This window comes from Alexandromys fortis, unplaced genomic scaffold (assembly GCF_014885135.2).
Source record: "Alexandromys fortis isolate MF-2015 unplaced genomic scaffold, M_Fortis_MF-2015_v1.1 scaffold_82, whole genome shotgun sequence".
Classification (NCBI taxonomy): domain Eukaryota; kingdom Metazoa; phylum Chordata; class Mammalia; order Rodentia; family Cricetidae; genus Alexandromys; species Alexandromys fortis.
In genome coordinates this window covers 6,581,014-6,603,800 of record NW_026067963.1, presented here as the reverse complement: position 1 = coordinate 6,603,800, position 22,787 = coordinate 6,581,014, and the positions used below count along the sequence as shown (strand labels likewise).

At 43.1% G+C, this 22,787-nt stretch overlaps 1 protein-coding gene across 1 annotated transcript in view; it reads left to right on the top strand.

The window, feature by feature from the left end:
* The first annotated feature begins 5,554 nt into the window (after positions 1–5,554).
* Kcnh5 (potassium voltage-gated channel subfamily H member 5) overlaps positions 5,555–22,787 on the top strand; it is a 291,745-nt gene continuing 274,512 nt past the window's right edge. The window contains exon 1 of the mRNA XM_050153729.1: positions 5,555–5,627. Within this exon, the coding sequence (XP_050009686.1) occupies positions 5,555–5,627 (73 nt within the window). The remainder of the gene's footprint in view (positions 5,628–22,787) is intronic.

Below are 22,787 nucleotides of genomic sequence, written 5' to 3'. Positions count from 1 at the left end.
GAGGACCGGGCTGAACTGAAAGGCTCGAGTGTGGAGCCTTGAGCGTGCGGTGCTGGAGTCTGAGCTGGAGTGCGGTGCTGGAGTGGATGAGAAGACTCAAAGTCAAGTGTAACCAAAGACCTAATTCTTGGGAGTCAAAGAAGATCTTGACATTTTGTTTAAATTCCAGGGGTCCTCACAGATTGAAGCATTGCTATAGATCTGGGTCCTCCAATCTGATGGACATTGCAATCACCTAGAGAACGTTATAAAGGAATTTATGACATGTCTCATTTTCAGAAATTATGACTTAATTGATCTGTGCTATGGCCTGAACTTTGGGATATTTTTATGAACTCCTCAGATGATCCTTAAATTGGACAAGGTTGAAAATTGTTGTTCCCCTATTTTTTTTTATTCCCAAAGCAAATTCAGAATGTATGCCCGCAGAAGACAGTCACAAACTGTAGGATCCTAGTAGCTTACTTATTTCCTGCTTATATAATGCTGCAGATATAGGCTCTGCTACCAGGCAGGTGTTGTTGTATTTATTAGATTCCTCAGTCACAGAGGCACCAGAAGAGGAGCATGGGAAATGGAGTCCTGGTTCTTATTTGCCCTTACCTGGAAGCACTATTTGTCACATCCATTATATTTCAGTGGTCAGCTTTATTTGCATGAACACACCAATGCCAAGGAGGAAGAGAAGGTTCTACATTGTCTACAAACCCCGGAGATGACCACCACCTACACCTAATGCAAACGAGAATAGGAGGCCTATGCATTCACTCCCTCACACATACACAGTGCTTCTTGCCCGTTTATCTACACCAGGTTAACTGAGTCAGGACGACTCCCCGAAATGTGGGCAGCACCATCCCATGCGCTGTGGTCCTAGACTCAATAAAAAGGAGACAGCAATGTAAGGACAAACCCCTGCCTCTTGATTGTCGTGTGAATGCGATGTGACCAGCTACCTCAAGCTCCAGATGCCCTGGCTTCCCTCTTTGATGGACTGTATCCCCAGACAGTGAGGCAAAACAAATGCCTCCTCTAAGTTGCCTTGTCAGGGTATTTTATCCCAATAATGAGGAAAATGAGTCATCCACATTCTATATGTTTTAAAAACTATCAAATAAGAACACATTTATCTTTATAAAATCTACTAAATAGGTCTTTTTAGGCTCTTTTTTTTGAGAAGGAGAAATCGTTCTAAGTCATATAAGCAGCAAAGGAAGTCTGACCCCCCCCCCAAGCAGTCTGGATGTGGGGTCCTTTGCACACTATTACTTATCTAGCTAAAAGATTCTGTGCTTGGGTATTTGGGTTGGTGGGGAGGGAGGGGTTTGAGGTCTAAGTGTAAGTGTGGGGCCTGATGCGTGCAAGAGAATAAAGTAATGCTTGTGTCTTTCACTGTTAGTGGTCTAGAAAGAACGTGAGGTGAGTGGGTGGGAGGAAACGGAAAGGACAGAGGCTGTTGCTAAGGAGGACAACATGGAGAGGAGCTTATGACTCCTCCCTCTTTTCTTTCCTCTCCTTCCATCCACGCCTGTCACTCAGCACCTGTAGATTTCAGGTATTGGGGGTAGCTCAGTAGACAGCCAAAAGGAAGAGAAGAATCATTTCTGTAGGGAGTGGTATTTGGGCCAGTTGTACACAAAGGCTCAAACCTTGCCATTTCTAGAAAATCGAAACATAATTACAGATACTGTGGCATGTGCCACCTTTAAAAAACAAACCCTCAAAGGAAGAATCTTTCATAAAAGAATTCTTGAGGGGAACCACAGGGGATTAGAAATCACCACTACTCAATAAATTAATTTCTAAGGCTTTCCTTTTACGTTGCTTTCTGTTAAATTGGAAAACACCTGCCGTTTACCCAGGTCATTCTGCTGATCCTGGAGGCAGCAGACCCTGCTAGAGATCACAACTTTTGGTCCTCACAGACAACACATTTCTAATCGCCATGCCTCAAGACACAGGAGAAGAAGCACAAGGGGTTCTGCTTTGAAATGGAATTTTGGCCACCAAATGAACAAATTAAAAGAAGCCCTTTGTGACATTGAAGCTTTAAAATTCCCCACTCTCTTCACCTGTTCAATCCTGTGGTTTGGTCACAACGTATGGACTCTGTCTCTAAAACCCTTTGAAAATGCTGCATTGGCACCTTGCTGCAATCTGCCAGCACATTCCTTGGGGTCAAGCAGTCCATATGCTGCTGCTGCTGCTGCTGCTGCTGCTGCTGCTGCTGCTGCTGCTGCTGCTGCTCTGCTTCTTTCCACTGCGATTTGATTGGGAGCTGTTGGAGCTGTTGCTAGGGGCTCCTCTTCCCTCTAGCTGTGAGTGATGGCAATAAAGAAGGCTGGATGCTGTTGACCATCGCCACAGGACTCCAAGATCTGGTTATTACTTACAAAAATCCCTGGCTATGGGTCAGGAGGCCTTATTATAGTTTCTACGCCAAGTGCTCTAAAGTACTGTGACCTCTTGAATGAGACACTTCATCTTTCTAGGTATCGGTTTTTGCCTGAATGAGAATTTAAACTGGAAGCTTAAGAAAAGCTTGTAACTGAGTGCTTTGACATTTTGTCATGCCCAGCTGTTTTTCCTCCAAACAGTCATTAAGATGACCAAACAGTTACAATGCTACGTAGAAATTAAGGATAAAGGAGAAAAGAGAGGCGTGCCATTTTAATTAAATCTGCGCATGGAAATAAATGGGGGACATTCTACAATGATTGTGTGACTGCTTGATGGAGTCCAAGAGTTTCCTCGTTGGGAGGTGCGAGCTAATACACCCACAGAGAAATGATTGGGAACAGAGATATTTATATTAGATGGGAAACTCTGGGAAGCTAAGACTTTAAATCAATACCCAGAGGCGAGATGTGGGCAGCTGAAGATGTGCAAGAGAACAGAGAAGCTGGAAACATTCCCTGTCAATGTTGATGATAGAATTACCATACATGCTAGGAGTCAAGGACGGAAACCTATGCAATAGATAAATCCGTATTTTCAAACATCAGGCCTGTATATCCACCACCGCAGCCAATGGCTGAGTCATCTGGGATCTTTCTAGCACAGGTCACTTAAGACACAGGGCTGCGGGAGTGAAGTGTGTGTTTGAGGTTGAGGTGGTAGTGCTGGGTCTGGGTGTCAAGTCCTCCTGGCATCTCTTGTCAGCTGCAGGGAGGGGGCTCTTTTTCCTAGGATGCCTTACTGACTCTGGCCTGTGGCAAGTTAAACACATAGATCCAATCTGTGCCAGTGTCCCTTGCTATTTAACTAAGGACACCCCATTCCATCTGCAGGGGGACCGCTTACCTCCTCTGCACAGCACTGCTCCCGATGGAAGGCTGGGGTAAAAGTGTCACCCTACTATTCCCAGAAGGAATGGCTGCAGAACTAACTTTTTTTGCTTCTTGCCCACCTTTTAGGTTTGCTCAGCTGGCCCAAGTGGACAGTGGAAGTTTCACAGGAGAGAAAAATTACCCTCAGGTTAAATCTGGACCCTGGTTTTAGGTGTAACTCTCTGCTGCAGATGGACACATAAAGTAGGGGGCAAGGGAAGAGAGGGAGGGAGGAAGATAGGGAAAGGGAGATGGAGGGAAGGACAGAGGGAGGGAGAGAGAAAAAGAGAGAGACAGACAGACGGGGACACACACACACACACACACACACACACACACACACACACACACACAGAGCCCTTTATAGACCAGTGTGAGGTAAACGGGGATGGGGTATTTCAGTCACAGGCCCCTAGGGAGTAGTAAGTAGATGCTACCCTACTCTTACTCCCAGCCTGGCCTCTGTTTTAGGAATCTTGACGGGTGATCATTTCTGCAAAAATTACCTTGCTTCTGGCACAGCCTGACTCCAGCAAAACAAGATATACTCATTCAACTAACCTTTACCCTTTGCACCTTGCTAGGGAGCCCTTTCTCTTCCCAGTGGGTTCTTGTCTCCACAGGCCCAGGTGGAATCTCCCGAAGGGAAGCTTTGGCTCTCCCGTCTTAGTTTGTGGTTTGGTTATCATATTCTTCTAGAGAGCTTGTTACCAAAAGTCGGTAAAACTCCATCCTCAGCGTTCTTAGCACACTCATTTAGGGACAAGCCTCCTGAATTTGCATATGGAGAAGTTCTTCCTGCATGTTGACGCTGCAGTCTGGAGGCAAAACAATGCCTTCGACAAGAGAATGTGTTTCTGCAGCTCATGCTCCCCTTTCTTTGAGTGTCTTCCCGCCCCGTTCTTACTTGTGCAGTTTTCCCTTCAGTGTGGCTGTCTCTTGCTTTTGAACTGCTTCTAACAGTCCCACTCCAGTCCGGGTTCTGAACATATAGGAAGGCAGCCTCTCCCCAGCCTTGCGCATCTTCCTTGTCGGGGTTTGCATCACTTTTCCACGCAAACGCTGCCGATTGCTATCGTTCTTGTCTGAATTATTCACTCTTTCCTAGGACTCCTAGCACCAAGCAAACTCTATTCTGCAAGTTTGGGTAGTGGGATCCAGCTCTCTGTTCCTCTCTTGTATTCAGCCCCAAGGAAGCTCCCCAGACGCACTGTAGGCGCCCCCGCGCGCCAAATCCAGCCTGGGGGCTCAGGGCCATTCGGAATGCCAGCTCTGTGTTCGTACTCCATCTGGCTCCTGCTCCAGATAGTGGGCTTTCTCAGGGTGTCGAGAGCTCCTGGGTTGAGGCTTCAGGCGCCAGAGCCCAGAGGGGGGCGGTAGCAGCGTCAGGTGGCTGCTCTGCGTCCCTGAGCGCCACCCAGTTGCTTCCTACTTGGCGCACAGCCTGGGCTGGAGCAGGAGGGCTCCTGCACCTAGACCTCAGGACCCGTGTCCGCTGGAGTTGCCGGGGCTTGCAACAGCGGCGGGATAAGCTGAGATGTGATCCCTTCCCCCTGATTGCCATTGCCCACTCCTGTGCCTCTTTCTGCAAACAACAGCAGCGAGCACTTGTCTGGATCTTTGTGGAGAAAGGAGCAGCCACTGGGCGCTTGCAAAGCCGGGCAGAACTTGGGCTGCCCTGGGCAGCTGTGAAACAGCTGCGTGAGAAGGATGGGCTAGAAGACTGAGGGAGCAGAGCTAAGGAAGAGGTCTTGGCTTTGGCTAGGGGTGGGGAGAGGGAAGTCGAGTCGCTCCTCGCTCTGTCCCAGATCTCGGAGTCTGGGTAGAGAGAGAAATGCTGAGCCCGCGTACGGGCTCCTGCCTCCGCGGCAGCATCTTCAGCAGCAGCCTCAGCATCAGCACCGGCGGGACAGCGACAGCGGGGGCGGCGCAGGCGCACTGTGCCCGGCGGAGCCTGCAGTTTCCCAACCCCGTGTGCGGCACCGCCACAGTCTGGGCAGCGGCGGCCGGGGGAGCGCTACTACCATGAACTGCTTGGTCCTCCTCCCCAGAGCTGCTCATCCGGGTCGGGCTGGAGACACAGTCAGGGGACCCCGCCGTCGCCGCCGTGCCCCCTTTTCTTTCATCACCATCTCCACTACCTTTTCCTTTTCTTCTTCCACCTTTTCTTCCTGCTTCCCCCCCTCCCCCGCCGCGGATCCTGGCCGCTGCCCTCCAGACCCAGGATGCCGGGGGGCAAGAGAGGGCTGGTGGCGCCGCAGAACACATTTTTGGAGAACATCGTCAGGCGCTCCAGTGGTAAGGAGAGTTGCAGTTCAGAACATTCCCCACCTTCATCCCGATCACTGGAGCCCCCATCCCGCCCATCCCATCCTTCTCCTAAGGGGGGAGGGGGTGTAGGCAGAGGTACCTGGTGGCTTAGGGTGGGTGGGAGTCAGGAAGGAGGTGGTGGAGGAAAGTGAGTTGCATTTGCTTCCTATGAGATGTACCCCCTCCCACTTGTCCAGACCTGAGAGTGGGAGAAAGAGAAGGGGGGTAGATAGAGCAAGCGGAGGTTCATCAAAAATAGGTTTGAATTGCACTTAGATAATGAATCTTTCCTTGTCCCATCGCTTTCCAAACAAGCTTCAAGCGCTGACCAAATAGAGCCAGGTTTTGGAGGAAGCTTTCCTTTCAAGTTGGGAATGTCTGGGAAAGTACTTCCTCAAATTTAAATCACTGGGGTAGCTTTTGGACCCACTGTGCACATATGAAAGTACCCCGCGTTAGGGCGAGCAGTCGGAGTTGAAAAAGTCAGTGCTTGGAACAGCGGAAGGCAGTTACTAGGATCAAATTTGTGTTTAAAGTTTCACGTTTTTATTTGCCTCATTGTGTATTGGTTCCTAGGCGACATTTCACCTATTTCACTCAGGCAGAATGGTAGAAGCAAAGCCACAGTCTCTGTGCTTTGAACGCACTTGGGAGAAAGATTTGAACCACGCCATTCTACCTTGCTCCTGCACAGCAAGGCTGTCCTGCCTCCCAAGTGTCTTTAAAATACCACCAATTTATGCTTGGTCTCCTTTCTTCTGTATTGGAATCACTATGTATTTCACTTTTAAGATGATACATTATTTTTATCTTCTGGGATTATACATTTTCTAGTTGCTTTTAAAAAAACTCTTTTGTATAATTTTAAACTCCACAAGCAAACGGTGTGGCCTATCCCTTAAGGGTTTCTCTTCAGAATCCCGTCATGGAGAACTGGGAGAAAGATCATTGTGCGCTTGGAGTTGAGTAGGAAAGCAGCGGGGATGTTCTGGACGGCTCTGTGATTCCTTGTCCTGTCAATCACTCATGGAAATGTTGTGTGTTTGGGGGGTGACATAGCAGACACAGTGTGGATCTTTCGTGAGAAAACGTGGTTAAGATGCTTAGCTGTGGTTGGCAGGGGAACACAAAAATATGATAACCAATAGCCAGGCACAGAGATGGCCAGCTCTGAGGTGGTAGCTCAGACACCACTGTTTAGATTGGTGTCTCTTTGAAAACCAGGCTTGCAAATGTGTCCTTGAGATTGGGACTAACCTAAGGAGTTTTCTTTGAATGTCCGTCTTGGAGTTTGGTTTGGAGCCTTGTGACTCCTCTTTCTTCCACTTTAGGTCAAAGTGTGATTCTGTACAAGTCTAGGGCAGTGGAGGGGGGGGCACATTTGGATAAAAAAATAGCTTATAGCACTGCACAGCCACTTAATCCCTGCAATATTTTTAGCTGTCCCAGTGTGAGGTTCATGTGCACTTTCAGTTTTGATGACAATATAAATTAAAATGTAAGTTCACAATGACACGGAATGCCCATTGTCTTCTTTTAGGACTATCTCACACAGATCTAGAATACAGGGAGCATTGCTGTTAAAGCAATCCATTTGCTAGGGAGACTTTAAAGATGATGGGAATTAGTCATTTCCAAAGATGTGGTGATTTTCTTTTGGATTTCTCATCTTGAGTTGCGTCTACCTCTTACAGTTTTCAGGGAAGGCCTTACAAAACCAGACCCATGGGGGCTCTGCCACTCTCCTAGGTGAAAAGAACGACAACGAGGAGCCCTGGATTGAAGTTTGTCACTGTAGCATTGTTGGTGGCACAACGTTCTCAGGTTGGGACTGAGGGAAGGCTTTGGAACCATGTTCCCATTAGATGCGGCTTGAAACGGTGATTTACGTTGTGTGCCCCAGGACTGTCTACTCCCATTGCCTCTATTTTCTATCAACCAACATATGAATAGTTTATCTCTTATTACACCTTGGGATTAGAATGGTTTTCTAGCCGAGTGCTTCTTTCACTGGCTAACACCAAGTGTGAGTGAGACGGACCTGTTTTGACATGTAAGGGTTCCCTAACTTTGAGTAGTAGGAAGGCACAAAACCTTGGGATTTTGTTGGGGTGTGTTTGTTAGGTATTTCAGAATTATGCATGTCTATATGTAGTAAGCACCCAAAATCCTCAGGAGTCTCTGAACTGAGAACCGCAGGATGTAATTATTCCACTTATTTGTGTGGGAGGGCCCTTCCGTTGTCATTTCTACCTGATTGGGCAGAGACATTGGAAAATTCATCCCAAGAGATTGTTTAATTGTGAGTAACAGATAAAATTCCCTCTAGGATTCTCATAGATGGATCAGGTTTGTCACACTGAAGATTTAATCATTTACCAACTTAATAACACTGGGAATGAACTGTTGGCAGGGCTTTAGTGGGGACCAGAAGTCCAGGAGGCAGCACTCCCAGTTGGCTGAAGAATTGAAGAAACACAGGCTGGCATTTTATATCGACTAGCTTTTCTTTCTCAGAGAATATCATACTCTTTTGAAAAGCAGATCTTGCACCAAAAGCCACATGACTATGTGTGTAGAAAGAGGTCGAGTTGATACGAGATCCTACAGACAAAGCTGGGCAGGCATCCATCCAGGCATTAAGACAGATGCAGGGGAGGCAAAAGGTGAATACTGCAGACTGTCAGAGAGATGGAGAGAAAACCAAACACATACACACAGGATGGAGACAGACACACACACACACAGAGACCCTCAGACACACAGACACTAAGACACACAAGTCCACACATAGGATGGAGACAGAGACACACACAGACACTAAGACACACAAGTCCACACATAGGATGGAGACAGAGACACACAAACACTCAGACACACAAGTACACACACAGGATAGAGACAGAGACACACACAGACACTCAGATACACAGGTACACACACAGTGTGGAGACAGAGACACACACAGACACTCAGATACACAGGTGCACACACACAGGGTGGAGACAGAGACACAAAAACACTCAGACACACAACTACACACACAGGATGGAGACAGAGACACACACAGACTCTCAGATACAAAGGTACACACACACACAGGATGGAGACAAAGACACATACAGACACTCAGACACACAGGTGCACACACAGGATGGAGACAGAGACACACAAACACTCAGACACACAAGTATACACACAGGATGGAGATAGACACACACAGACACTCAGACACACAGGTGCACACACAGGAAAGGAAGAGGAAGAGGGAGAGAGCAGGAGGAGATAGAGACAGAGAGGATGCACAGCGAGAAACAGAGAGAGAGAGAGAGAGAGAGAGAGAGAGAGACAGAGACAGAGACAGATACACACACACACACACACACACACTAAAGAATGGAAATTTAACATTTGTTTTTGTCCATGGGTAGCCTGTGAACCAAGAGCTCAGGAAGTTATGAGTCTGTCTATCGGACAACTTTCTGGTGATACAGAACAAATGAACAAGAGGGATGGCATATTTTCTCACAGTTTTTGAAGCTGAGGATTTTATAATCAAACTCTGAAGACCTCAGCTGCAGTTTCTAGGGGAAAGTGCTACCTTTCATGTGCTGAGTGGTCACGCAGCTTCTCTCCTGCTGTTGCATCCTCCGTTTCTTTTTTTTTTCCCTCTCCTTGTTTAGTTGAGTGTTTCAAGCCAGCATTGCAAGTCATTATTGGTGACTATGTCTATAAAATAAAGCACTGTTGTGTAAGATGGATGCGTACACATTTTATAGCAGCCAACTCTCAAAATAGAAGAAGCAAAAAATGCGCCCCTTCAGTTCTAAGATTAAAGACTTGATAGAACAAATAAAAGGAATATGATAATTCTTAGCTCGTAAACACTGAGAGTATATTATTTTTTCCAAGAACTTGTAAAAGTCAAAAGTATAAAGACAACAGGAGCATTTGGATAAGCATTAAAAACAGTTTTTTGATTTTGATTGACATATTTATAGGCTATGGTATAGTATTTCAGTAAACAGGTACAACGCAAAATGATCAGATCAAAGAAAATCGTGTATCTACCTCCTTGAACATTTAGCATCATTTTGCCTTAGAAATAATCCTACTGGCTGGTCTGAAACATCAGATTGTCAACCATAGTGAAGTTTTAAGCATATATTTGGCTTTTTGGATCAAAGTGCCTTATCAAGAAGGGAAGGCTTGAGAATTGTGTGCAAGGTCACCTGAGCAACACCATTGTAGAAGGGACCTTTCCTGAGTAGCTATGGATCAAATCTGCATTTGACGTTGTCAGCACCTCCTCCCTCTTTACATGGTCAATGTTCACGTAAGACATTTGTTAGTCTAAACTAGGCTGTAGAGAGATGTAAGCTTGCATGTAGAATTAAATACCTGAGAGATTTTTAGGTGGAATATTAGTTAGACAAAAAAAAAATTGTATCAAAGCCCTCAATGTCCTGTCCCCATAGGCAGCGTATCTCACCCCAGCACGCTCTCTCTCTACAGCCCTATGAATAGCTAGATGATTACTTTGGGGGACTGTCAATTAGGCTGCCATTTTTGAAAAATTATAAATTCAAATTAATGTTTTTTTTAGATGTGAAGTTATTCACTAACTTTAAAGTACATTAAAAATTAAGTTTTTTTCACTTCAATAAAAAAACCTAAAAGTGTTATTTTTCTCTTTGGAGGAAAAGGACTGAGGAAAAAATTAGAGAGAGAGAGAGAGTGTGTTTTATGAGCAGCTCATCTTTTAGGAGGTCTTTAGTAGCTTCAGTTTTCTAGTTTTCTAGAGACAGTGGGCTGTGCAGGCATTCCCTTTACTTTGCCACCTCTCCTGTGCAAAAAAGAAATTCCAAAATCATTTTTATGCTCTAATTGGCATTAAAAAACATGGTGGTATTATAAGAAACCATCAGGCAAAGAAACAGTGATCTGTTATCAAAAAAAGGAAACCAGCTTAATTATGACCCAACCTGGAAGGAACAGTCTAAGGCATCTGGTTTCTGCTGTTCATGTCAGAAAGTGAATGGCTTGCTGTAACGTCTAAGACACTGTTCAGGAAATATTGATAAAAATGCACATTGGTTTCGAAGCATCGGTTTACCTAAGTCTTATAATGCACTACTTTAATGCTGAAAGTATCAAAGAGGTTGAAATTAGACTCACCGCTTCCTAAATTATGTTGATGAATAACCGAGAGCATCATCTCACTTCTGAGCCTGCTCTGCATTACATAATGCGTGCTGTGCACTGCTGGCTAAGGGCTGCTTCTCCCGGCACACCATTGCCTTCACTAGTGTCTTTTACTGGATTCCAGAAGCAGAATGTATAAAAAAAGTCCATGTACTTAAACTTCTTTCAGACAATCTTCTAAAAATAATTTCATTATATTTCTAAATGGAAGGCAGTAGTAATGATTATTGTAATTGGTAATGACTGAGTGAATTTCCATGCAGAATCTTTACTATTTAGTCAACATTTGTCTTCTATTTTCATTGTGGTGGTAGCTTGGAGGACCAATGTTTTTACATTTGGAGGACCAGCGCTTTCACACTCCCTGGAGTGAGTAGTCAGTCTAGGCAGGAGTTGTGTGGCCACCAAGCTTCGGTGGTTACCATGTACCACAAGAGGTCACTATAGGTTCTGTCTTGATTAGTGATTAGCCAACATCATTCCTTTTTCTCTCTTCCCCTAGACCCTTCAAATATGATTGGGGAGTCTGCATGATTAGCGTTTTTGCATGAAAGGAAATATATAAAATACAAGACAAACAAGAAAGTCCAGTGATATGAGATACTTCTTTTAATTACTGAAATTTATTTAAAGTAGTGGCAATTATTTTAAGACTCAATAAATATCATAGTAATAAAATAGTAAACATTGACATTTGATATTGGCTAATCATACATCACAGATAATTATGTTATATTCATAAGATATGGTTTAGACTAATAGGTAACTAATACTATCAAATGAAAATTTAATTATAGCACACATTTTCAGTGTCATAGCAATATATATGAAGTTTAAAGTTTCCAGGAAGGTTCCATGTATATAAAGCCTTATCCCGGGGAGATGGTTAAGTATTTTACCACTTCAGCAGAGTTTTTCCGATATCATGCTTTTATAGAATTTATGTTGGACTCGAGGAAGAGGTAGAGTCAGTTCATATCCACACTTTGTTGAAAAGAGAGCTCACAGTTATTTCCATAGCCCATGTGTGATTCTAGCCTTTTGATGTTTCCCAATATTTGAAAATAAAGTTCAAAGCTAAAACAAATTATCTTCAAAGTTCTCCAAATGATTCAACTCCAGGAGGCATGATTAGGAATGTATTACTCGGAGAGGTTCACTTTCCTGTGTTGTCTTACACTACCAGTGTAAGAGGCCAGATCGAGAAATGTGTGATCATTCTTAGTATAATAAATTACTATATTAGACATTGTCTTAGCATTTGGCTATGTGGATATTAGAACCCTACAAAGTTACACATTTGTATGCGGTGTAGGCAATAGCTTTGTAATATGCTAGGTTTTCATAGGGAAAGAAACAAGAGAATAAACGAAATAATAAATTAATAAAACAAAATTAATAAAACAGAAAAGAAAAATGGTTCAAGGTGCAGGAGAGATGGATCAGCAGTTTGAGAGCACTGGCTGCTCTTCTAGATGACCCTGGTTCAATTCCTAGCACCCACATGGCAGCTCCCAGCTGGCTGTAACTCCAGTTCCCAGCAGATCCGGCATCTTCACACAGACATATATGCAGGCAAAACACCAGTGCACATAAGATAAAAATAAATAAACTATTTAAAAAAGCAGTTTGAAATTTTACTGAAGCTGATTTTTGTTCTTTTTTATGTGGTCTGGTCCAAGCAGAGAATTGTCAGCTATTAAGTGTAAAGTCCTACAAACTTCGAGAAGTAAGCAGTCTGAGAGCTGAGCTTAGATGTGAAACCCTAGACATTTCCAGCTATAATGATATGCATACAAGGTTACAAAAGCTTAGGAACATCATGCCATCCCCCAAGGATACAGGTCACACCTACACCCAGTCCCTTCCTGCTCTCCCCTGTGCCGCACACAGAAAAGTCTGGTTGAGTAAATGCCATTTGCTTTTGACTCCTAAAAGTCACCAAGTTAATAATTGATTTTTTTCCAAACAGTTCTTATTATGTCCATGAAGTGAGGTGGCTAAGTAATTATGTGGCTAAAGATGTTTATTTAATTACGGTGTGTATCTGAAAACAGAAATCATACAGCACAGGGCGCGTCGGTGGTACCCGTAAAAGCATGCTTGTACCATAGTTCAACTTGATGTGCAAACAAAATATTCTCTACCCTTTTAATTTTAATCTCCAGAGGGCTGAAGTGCTGGACTGTTTTATATGGGAAAGAACTCCTTGCCAATTTTCATATTATAATTAAATTATTTTGAACAACTCTGCAGTTAGGAGTTATTGATGGTGTGTTTCGTCTTTGGAAATCAATCCTTGCCTGTTTAAGAGAGTTTTACTGGTGGTCGAAGCAGCTTACAATCCAGCAAGCCAGCTACTGATTGCCAAATGTAACTAAACATCGATCAACTGACTTGTTTTACGGGGAAAGTTTAGCTTTCTCTCCAATTTTTTTCTGTCTCTGCACTTCTCTTCTATTTGGTGACAAATTAAAACACAAAGAATTTAGTTTGTGTATCCTATAGCACTGTAAGGCTAGTGAGGGTCCACACTGAGGGTTACACAGGCTGAGAGTAAGTTCCCTAAAGACAGTAACTACCTCTCTGCTCGACCTTCATGCCATTTATAGTGAATTATTCAATTACAGAACAGACTCTAATTGAATATCTACTATGTGCTAGGAAGCGATCCAGAGCAATGTCATTGTAGTGTTTCTCTTTATTTTCTTTTTTCTGTGAGGGAAAATGCTGTTTAAATCTTTGGACATCCCATCTGTGGTTGGTAGTCTTTACTTTTGCCATTTCCTTCCTTATCTCTTTGCAACGGATCATTTCCAGCTTGTGAGCATCCCCCGCACCGCCCTCTTCACACACAGGTTCCCTTTCACAGCTCCCATATTCTCTCTCCCTCTATACTCGACCCTATTTCCGTTCCCTCATCCTTCCCTCTCCTTCCTTGTCCTTAGAGGCATCTGTTCCTCCCTCCACCCCTCCTTTGCTTGTCCTCATTCCACTTTCCAGAGCAATCTTGTCTGATGTCGGGGTTGGGTCTCTGTCTTTTTGGTCCTGTGTGGGCTGGCGACATCTGGAGTTCTCTTCTTGTGCTTCTCACACGTCATGTAAACTGTGTCCAGACTTGAATTTATTTATTTTTGCTCTTAAATCAATTTTCTGTGGCATTTTCTCCCGACAGTCTAAGATCACTTTTATATTATTTTTGTCCTGCTGTTTGGAAACCTTAGGTTTATATTTGCCTTTCCACTCAGTACAATGTTAGTTTTACTACCTAAGGAGATGGTAAGGCTTAAGGGGTAAGGATTTTCCATTCACTTCTTTGGTAGCTCCTAAAGATGGCGCGTGCCCAATGAGTGAATGTAGGGTCATCACTGAACAGCCTCAGACAACAACTAATGTTCTATGTGATTAATGTCCTATGTACAACCCCAGAAGGAGAATGCCTCATTAGCTGAGCTCAGAAACAGGGCTTCCGGAAGTGAGGAACAAATTAGGGAGACTGCTCTCATCCTCCCTAAAACAACTTGACTCTACTGGGAGAACCCTCTTCAGGGTGGCTGATAATTTTATGAAACTCCGCTGGACATTTGCAAGGTTTCCATTCTTCCTGTCTGGCGCCATCTCCCCACCACACCCTGGCCTCACTCCACAGTGGTGACTGAGGCTCTCCAGGATTTTAACCCGGAAGAGCTGTGGAGGAGATGGGAGGACACACATGTCCCAGATAGTACACTGCATGTTGAAGGAAACATTTACTCAGACTTGCTTCTTCATAGTCTCTTTGGATAACATAAGACATGGGAGCTTTTTTTCCCCCTACCTTTTTGACCCAACGAAGGCAAAATATTAAATGACCAGAAGCCTCTAAAATCATTAAATGGAACTCAATTGCCTAATTTGTAGACAAACCCCAGTAGACAGATGAACAAACAAGACCCTTCACCACTACCTTGCAACCTCCAAACATCAACTTATTAATTAGAGTAAAAGAAGTGTCGGTCTGGATTGCCCCAGTACCCAGATAAGCTCTGCAATATCTGGACATGGTCAGAGGGAACAACAGAAACTTCTTTCTCTGTGTAACTAGCCCTGTGAAAATGGCCCAGGGAGGAAAATGAGTTTACCTTGTAGATATTTGTGTTTCCCTTAAACTAGCTCCTGTTGCACAGAGTATATAATAAAACACACACACACACACACACACACACACACACACACAGCAACAAAAAAGCCAGGGCAAATCCTCAGACAATCATGTTGTAATGTACCCTGAAGGTTTTGGTCAACTTGAAACAAACTGGAGTCCTCTGAAAAGAGGGAACTTCAGCCAAGGAAAGGCCTCCATCAGATTGGCCTATAGGCACATTTGTGGGGACATTTACTTGATTAATAATTGATAAAGGAGACCCAGCCCCCTGGGCAGCAGGTAATTGGGTGTGAGCTGGAAGGCAGAGCTCCCCTGTGGTCTCTGCTTCAGTTCCTGCCTCCAGGTTCCTACCTTGAGTTCCTGCCCAGAATTCCTTTCAGGATGGACAGTACACTGTAAGCTGAAATAAACCCTTTCCTCCCTGAGATGCTTTTGATCCTGGTGTTTATCACAGCAATAGAAACCAAAGTAGGATACCTTCTTGTTTGTTTGTTTCTTTCCCATGTGTGCAAGTGAGATTGGTCTTAATTGAAGTTCTTCATGAGTTTTATCATCATTATGTTTGATTTTCTTAAAAGGTTAACTTTGAAGAAAATACATAATCCTTTCAGAACAGAGATTGGTTGCTTTTTTTAAACAAACATTTGTATATTTGTAAACTTCAAAATGAAGCTTGAATATTAAATAAATAATGCATTCTTTCCCGATAAGCACATCTCGACTGGTTTAGCTTTTATTCCCCAAGATTTTATAGCTAGTGGATGTCTAAAGCCTTAGGTATTTTAAGACATTTCATTGCAGTGGGTCTCAACAATAATTTGTCACTAGCGACACCAAGGTGGCCATTTTCCATGTTTTGTGGGTCTGTGATTCACGCCGGCAGTCATTGCGCTTGTGTTTTGCTCTAGTGATTTTGTCCAGCATCATTTTTAGAAATGCAGCTCACGAGCAAAACATTGCTACTTAACGTGGAAACTGGGCTGCAGCGATGGCCCAGCCAGTAAAGTTCCTGTTAATACGAGCAGAAGGATTCGAGTGTGGATCTTCAGCAGCCATAGAGAAGCAAGTGTTACCTTGAACCTGTAATCCCAGTACTGGGTGGAGGGCGGAGACAAGCAGATCCCATTGGCCAGTCAGTTTAGAGAGAGCAGGTTCAGCGAGAGATCCCATCTTGACAACAGAAGTTGGGGAGTGACAGAGGAAAACCCAGGACGTCGATCTCTAACCTCACCATGCACACTCATGGGTACAAACCTGTGCACAAATACACAGAACACACATAACTACAGATTTAGCTGTTGAACTCTTTCATGGGAAAAAGTATCTTCTGTAACATTTCCATTGTTTCCAGCAGCAGATTATGGGGTTAGATGGTGAAATAGCTCCTGCTTTCTGGTCCACTTTACCTAGATGAAGAATGATGAAGTTAATGCCTTCAAAGAAATACAGAAACTTGAAAATGTACCTTTGATCTTGAGGAAGATGAAACGTGGAGGCATATTTTTATCTTTGAGGACAGCTGAGCACGTTTGAATAAATTAACAGATTTTTTTTGCATATTTCAAACTCCCACAGTGATGGCCTGTTTAACGTCGCCAATATTATTATATAATAATTAGTCTCATGTTGGAAAGTATGAAGTGTATGCGTGTATTGTTTCAGAATTGTAGGAGCAGGCTTATTTTGTAAGGACATAAAAGATACCAGCCTTTGATGGAAATGGGGAATACATATTCCAGAAATCAACACTATAGATGGGGACATCTCATATAAATTAGTTAGGCCTTTTTAATAGCCATATGTATCAAGATTTTGTTTAACCCAAATAAAATGTGCTGTGTACGTTGCAGGACTTTTCTGTTACAGCCACATGAAACTTAGATAAACATTGCTCAACCTTGACTTCAGTTCATAAGTTTTCAGACAAAGTACAAGAGTCTGCTTAAGTTTGCCTGCTATCATCATTATTAATTATTGTTAATAATGCATTTTTTTGTGAAGAAATAGGTCTAGCCAAGTCCTTACATACTTTCTAGATAACATTGCTCTGCGTTTGTTTACTGGCTGTCTTAATAGGAAAAGGAACTGTTCTTTTGATTCTCCCAGCAAAGGTTGTTGGGCGTGTAGTGTTGAACACACTCATATGTACCTTGATCTCAGAGACTGGAAGAGGAGACATATATAGAACAACCACACAAAGAACATCTAAGTAGAAAGTGTGGTAGGCATTTGGAAGGAAAAGGAGGAAGTGCTGAGATCACAAGTAACAGGGACTTGTTTTGATTGGAAACAGTTTTGCGGGGACTGAGTAAGGAAGTGCTATTAAAGCGATAAGAGGTGGCTAGGAAGAAGAATATTGTAGGCAAAGAGAAAATGGGAAGAGTCCCAAGCAGAAAAACGGGGGGACGGATGGGCACAGTTGTAAAACTTAAAGACCAGTGCAGTTGGATGACAGTGGGGAAAATGAAGAGGAAGAGAAGTCAGGGGCTTTTCTAAAGAGCCCTGGACAAATCTCCTGAAGAGAGTGCCGCTTGTTTGGGGGTCGAAGGGAGAAGGAGTTAAAGTTGGAGCCATCTAGATGATCACTGCAATGGTTCAAACAAGAGCAGGTGGCGTTTGACCTTGGAGAGTAGCTGTGGGGATGCGTGGAAAGGGATCTATCCCATATGGATCAGTGCAGAATGAAGATTTAGTAAGAAGTCAGTGTTCTGAGTGGGCGGGATGGAGAATGACTTCTAGCCGTTTGGCTCAGTGTCTATGTATAGAGAGAAGTAGGGCATGTTTCTTTGAAATGGGGTAACTGGCAGGTTCATCCTTCCCCTTCCCACTTACAACCTCCTAGCCCATATGTCCCATCTCCCTACCCATACTCCTGTTCCCACTCTCAGCCCTGGCCCTTGCTTTGAGCTAGGATTTTTAATGTGGGATATATCTCAAGTGATTATTCTTGTACTGCTAATACTTTACTGACTCAATTCCCTCCCGGTCTCATTTTAGAATTACTGCACAGTTTCTTGGGAGGTATGTCTCTTCAGTTAGGACTAGATGACTATATTTAGAGAGATACCATGTTGGCTTTCCTCAGTGGCTGCTGTAGACCTTGGGAAAACTGCACAATAGTGAGAACGTTTTCTTCTCGTAAAGTCCTTTCTCACTTCTACTCCTGTCTTCTTCTCCATCAGTATTCTAGACTTCATTTGGTTGTTTTATCACTTCTTAAAATATCTGACAATTCTTGCTAATACTCCGAAATACTTCTCTTAAGGGTAATTTGCATAAAAAGTTGAGAGTGAGAAAAGAACTGTAGTTTAGCGCTCCCAAAAGACATTTTATCATCATCATTTTTCTACTGTGTCTCTTTAAAAATACTATATATATATTTAAGGTATGCAGGATTTAAAAAATGTGTATGTGAATATGTGTAGTGTGTGTGTGTATGTGTGTGTGTGTGTGTGTGTGTGTGTGAGAGAGAGAGAGAGAGAGAGAGAGAGAGAGAGAGAGAGAGAACGAGAAAGAGACAGAGACAGAGAGAGTGTATGTCAGTCAAATAATCTCAGGGTCATTCCTCACCTTTCACCTCATATTGATACAGAGTTTCATGTTTGCCTCTAAGTATAGCAGGATAGCTGGCCCCTGAGTCTCTGGGAATTCTCTTTTCTTCTACTCCTACCCCACGAAAACACATCTGAGATTACAGATAGGCGCTACAGTATCTGGCTTTATGTGGGTCCTGGGGATCTGAACTCAGGTTCTCACATTTGCACTGCAGGCACTTTATCCACTGAGCCATCTGCTCAGCTACAGTGTAAGGTTTGGACATACATACACATACAGAGAGCACCAGGAAAGTCAGGAGAATTAGCCTGCCCGTTGCTTCTCATGGGGACAACCTTTTCCTTTATGATAAGAACTACAATTTGTCTTAGCAGTTTTAGATTGCTGTGCAGTATGATAACTATAATCTTTAGGCTGTGCCTGAGATGCCTGCATTTGTTCGTCTTCAGTGGCTCCTGGTTTGTTCCCTCCCATCTACTTCTCACTATCTACTTCTTTGTCCTGTTCACATTGCCAGTGTTCTCAAATTTCTAGGTCTAAAAAGGGTATAGTTATCATAATCACAAAATAATAGCATTGTAAAAAGTCGAATCCTGTTGGAGCAGCCCCGAGGAAAGCCATTCCCCCTCCAGGACTTCCGCAGAAAGGGAAGGAACTGCCCTCACGACTTTGTGGCATTTCATTGACTGCTTATGATCGCTCCTGTTCTAGAATTTTCTGTCAGCATGGATTCCTGATCTCCTTTACAAACAGGATTAGTATGTAGTAGTGTGAACTCAAGCGTGGTTATTTTCCTGTTGCCCAAAGAAGTCATTCTGTGAAGAAGTGCTTCTTTGTGTTAAAATGAAACCAAACAAAACAAGAGCTCAGATTCCTGTTCAGAAATACAGGGTTAGATGAGACTCAGAGCCGGGCAAAGCCTGCTTCTCTTTTTTGTTTTCCTGCTACCAGACTGCTTTTTCCTGTGTTCACCCACCGAGTCCTGGAACTTTCCTGGCCTGCTTTTCCATTTGTAGAAAAGGAAGGAGAAGATGCACATGACAGACACAATCTTACTCTGAGGATCTTTTCAAACCACAGGCTTTGACTCGGAAGGTCTAGGGTGGGTACGAGAGGCTGCGTTGCTATGAACTACCAGGTGATTCTAGGGTTGGCTCTGAGAGGTGAGGGACCAGATGAAAGTGTCACAGACTTTGTTGAGCAGGAGACTTATCTCTTGGACTGTATTTTTGGATTCTACCCTGAGGGAATCAGTTCAGTGCGTCTGTGTTACAATCTAGCGATCTCTGCTTTTGACACTTGGTACAAGATCCTACTGCAGCTGCCCGAATTCAGGAGTTACTACACTAGATGAACGTGGCTCCTTCTCTGCACAGTAGAACCACTTGGGAAGATTTAAAACTAAATACCAATGCTTAGGGGTTTCTTTCCTGATTAAGAAAATCAGAAACGCTAGGGTGTGAGATCTGGGATGGTTAACCCTCATGCTCCTAACTTCAAGCTCCTTGAATCAAAGTGGAGTCAAGAAATTCCTACAGAGCCAGCTACAATTCTTCACACTTGCTTTTAATTGATAAATTGTGTGTGTGTATGTGGCCAATTATTGATGCATTGAAGCATATATGCATATAGAATGATCAAATCAGTCTAATGACTATAACCTCAAATATTTGTCTTCTCTTTGGGATAAGAACATCAAAATCTTTCTCTCCTACTAATTTTGAAAACAGGAGTGTATTATTTTCTCATCCTGTAGTAAAACACCAGAACTTACAGTGCCCATGCCCACTTTCTTCTCAGCCTCTGGTAACCACGTAAGTGTTTATCACTCCTTTCTCCCTTATATGTAGAAATACAAAAGTATTAAAATAGTTTTTAAAATTTCTACTGGCCCTTAACCATTTTGAATCAAGAGCTCATGATGTGGGTTTTAAGCTTTTAATACTTGAGGGAAAGTTGATTGCTTTGTTTCACATCTATCTTTAGAGGAAGCCAGGTTGTAGTCTCAAGCCCCAAGCCTTTGTAGAAATCTATCCAAGCATCTGCTGATGTGCAGAACCGTAGCTTCTGAAATCCCAGCCCACGTGGGGGAATCATGCCTGACTCTTAGGCACCTCATAAGGACCACATTTGTGTGTTTGCGTTTTCTGGAAGTGAAATGTTTGTAAGCATCTTTAAGGGTTGGAATAGCCTAAAGACCAAGGGAAGTTTTGTGTTCTCTGCAAGTGAGGGCACACTGGAGCTAGAGTCCCTGTCAAGACTGGATGATGATGACAAAGATGGTCCCTTAGAATTCTGGGAAATTTCCTCCAACACATCATGCTGCTGACACTCCAGAATTATCCCACCGTCTAGATTCTAACTTTTCTCCTTTGCAGCTAGTTATTCCTTTGTAATCAGATTCCTTTTGCCTACCCTGCTTTAAAGTGGAAAGAAATTAAAAATTTCTGCGAAGTAATTTTAATTAAATTTGCTCTCTTGTTCTTAATATTTATTAAGGATATCAGATTTCTCGTTTGTTGGAACAAGACATGTATGCCTTCAGGGAGATAATAATATGAGCATTGTGTATACACACAGTGTTTTGCCTAATGCATATGCAAATTTGTAAAATGAACTCAGCCACTTCTGTGTAACTTAGCTGCATCTATTTCTTACTGTTCAGTGTTTCTCTTCGTACTTTTCCTCTCACTGACATAGCTGTGCAGGTTTCAGTTTGTAGCTTCAACATAAGGAACTGTTTTTTTTTCCAGATTCTGTGCTTGCACACATGGGTGCTCACACCCCCCCCTAAATGCGCTGCTAGCTGTCTCTACAGTTACGGCACAGCTGTGAAAAAAAACTTGCAGATAGCACACTATAATACTTTATGAAGAGTTTTTTTGCTTTAATAGTTAATAAAGATTTGCTTGTATTACTCATTGTTAGCCTCTGTAATTACCCAGAGAGGTGTTTATAAGTGCTGTTGATCTGTGTATGTAGAAACTGATAATTTAATTGAAATACCCAGGTTTTTCACAGTGTTCTCTTAGTCATGTCGAGAATCGATCTGAATGCGAAGAATAGGCTGTGTCGGGATGATCAGTAGATTGTTGTGAATGTTTACCAGTTGATGACTTCTTATGTGAGCAATATGGCAAATGTGTTCGACTGTGGCTTTATGGGCTATCCAGAAATGATAGCAAGAGTCCTTGCAGCTGTCCTCTATAAGGCCAGAGTATATTGTTAAGACCCAGCAGGAAGGGATGGTTGGAATGATGTAATCTGACATGGCTAGTCTCAAATTGGAAGTACAGTGATGAACAGAAGACTCATCTCCTAGACTCTTGTAAAACCTTATGCTGGCCTTAAAATTATCTTTGAGTTATTAGTTCTGATTGACTGTGTTAGCAAACACTAGTGTGTGCCTATGATATATCTTGACATATTCAATATTATTGAGGGAACTCAAGTAGATATTTTAAAAATGGATTTGAAACAATGCAAAAAATCCACTGCCTACTTTTGGTTCAAACCTCCATTTTCTTTTCCATAAACAACTCTGCTTCCAGACCAACAAGAGGAGTAATTCCTCCCTGCAGAAGCTTCTTCCAATCATTTCTTTCATCTGTAATCTATCTACTTTTCTACCTACAGGTTTCCCCTAGAAAGAGTTTCAAGCCTTGGAATTTGGGGGACAGGTGTTCTGCTTTCTGCCTTTTGATACCAGGCACCCGGGCTCTCTGAACCTCTGACTTGTTGCTGATGAACGATCAGAAAGATGGGAATGGAGATGTTTCTTGGATTAGAGACAAGGGATGCCCCAATAGAACACTGTATCACCAACTGGGGTTCCTGCCCCGACTGCTTTAGTTAATCATTTTATTATCATATGGAGATACTGGTAAACGAAAGAAACACATCAACCACTGTGGGTAGTGATAGCTGGACCTGCCGAGCTGCCATCTTTTTTAGACATCCCTACTGCAGAGCAGCAGAAAAGGGCTAAATAGCAGCAGCAGGAGATTATAAACGGCAGAGCCAACAAGGAACAGGCAGAGCTGTGGTTCTAAACCTAGCAGATGTTTGGAAAGCAAGACTGTTTGTGATATAGGGAGGCTGCAAAGCCTTCAGAGGGTTCTTTAAGGCACGTTTTCAAATCTATGAGATGCAACAGAAGGGGAGAGAATTGATCCAGTGAATTTTAACACACTTCAAAATTGAAATAGATTATAAAACAATGCAGAACATGTATAGTATTGTTT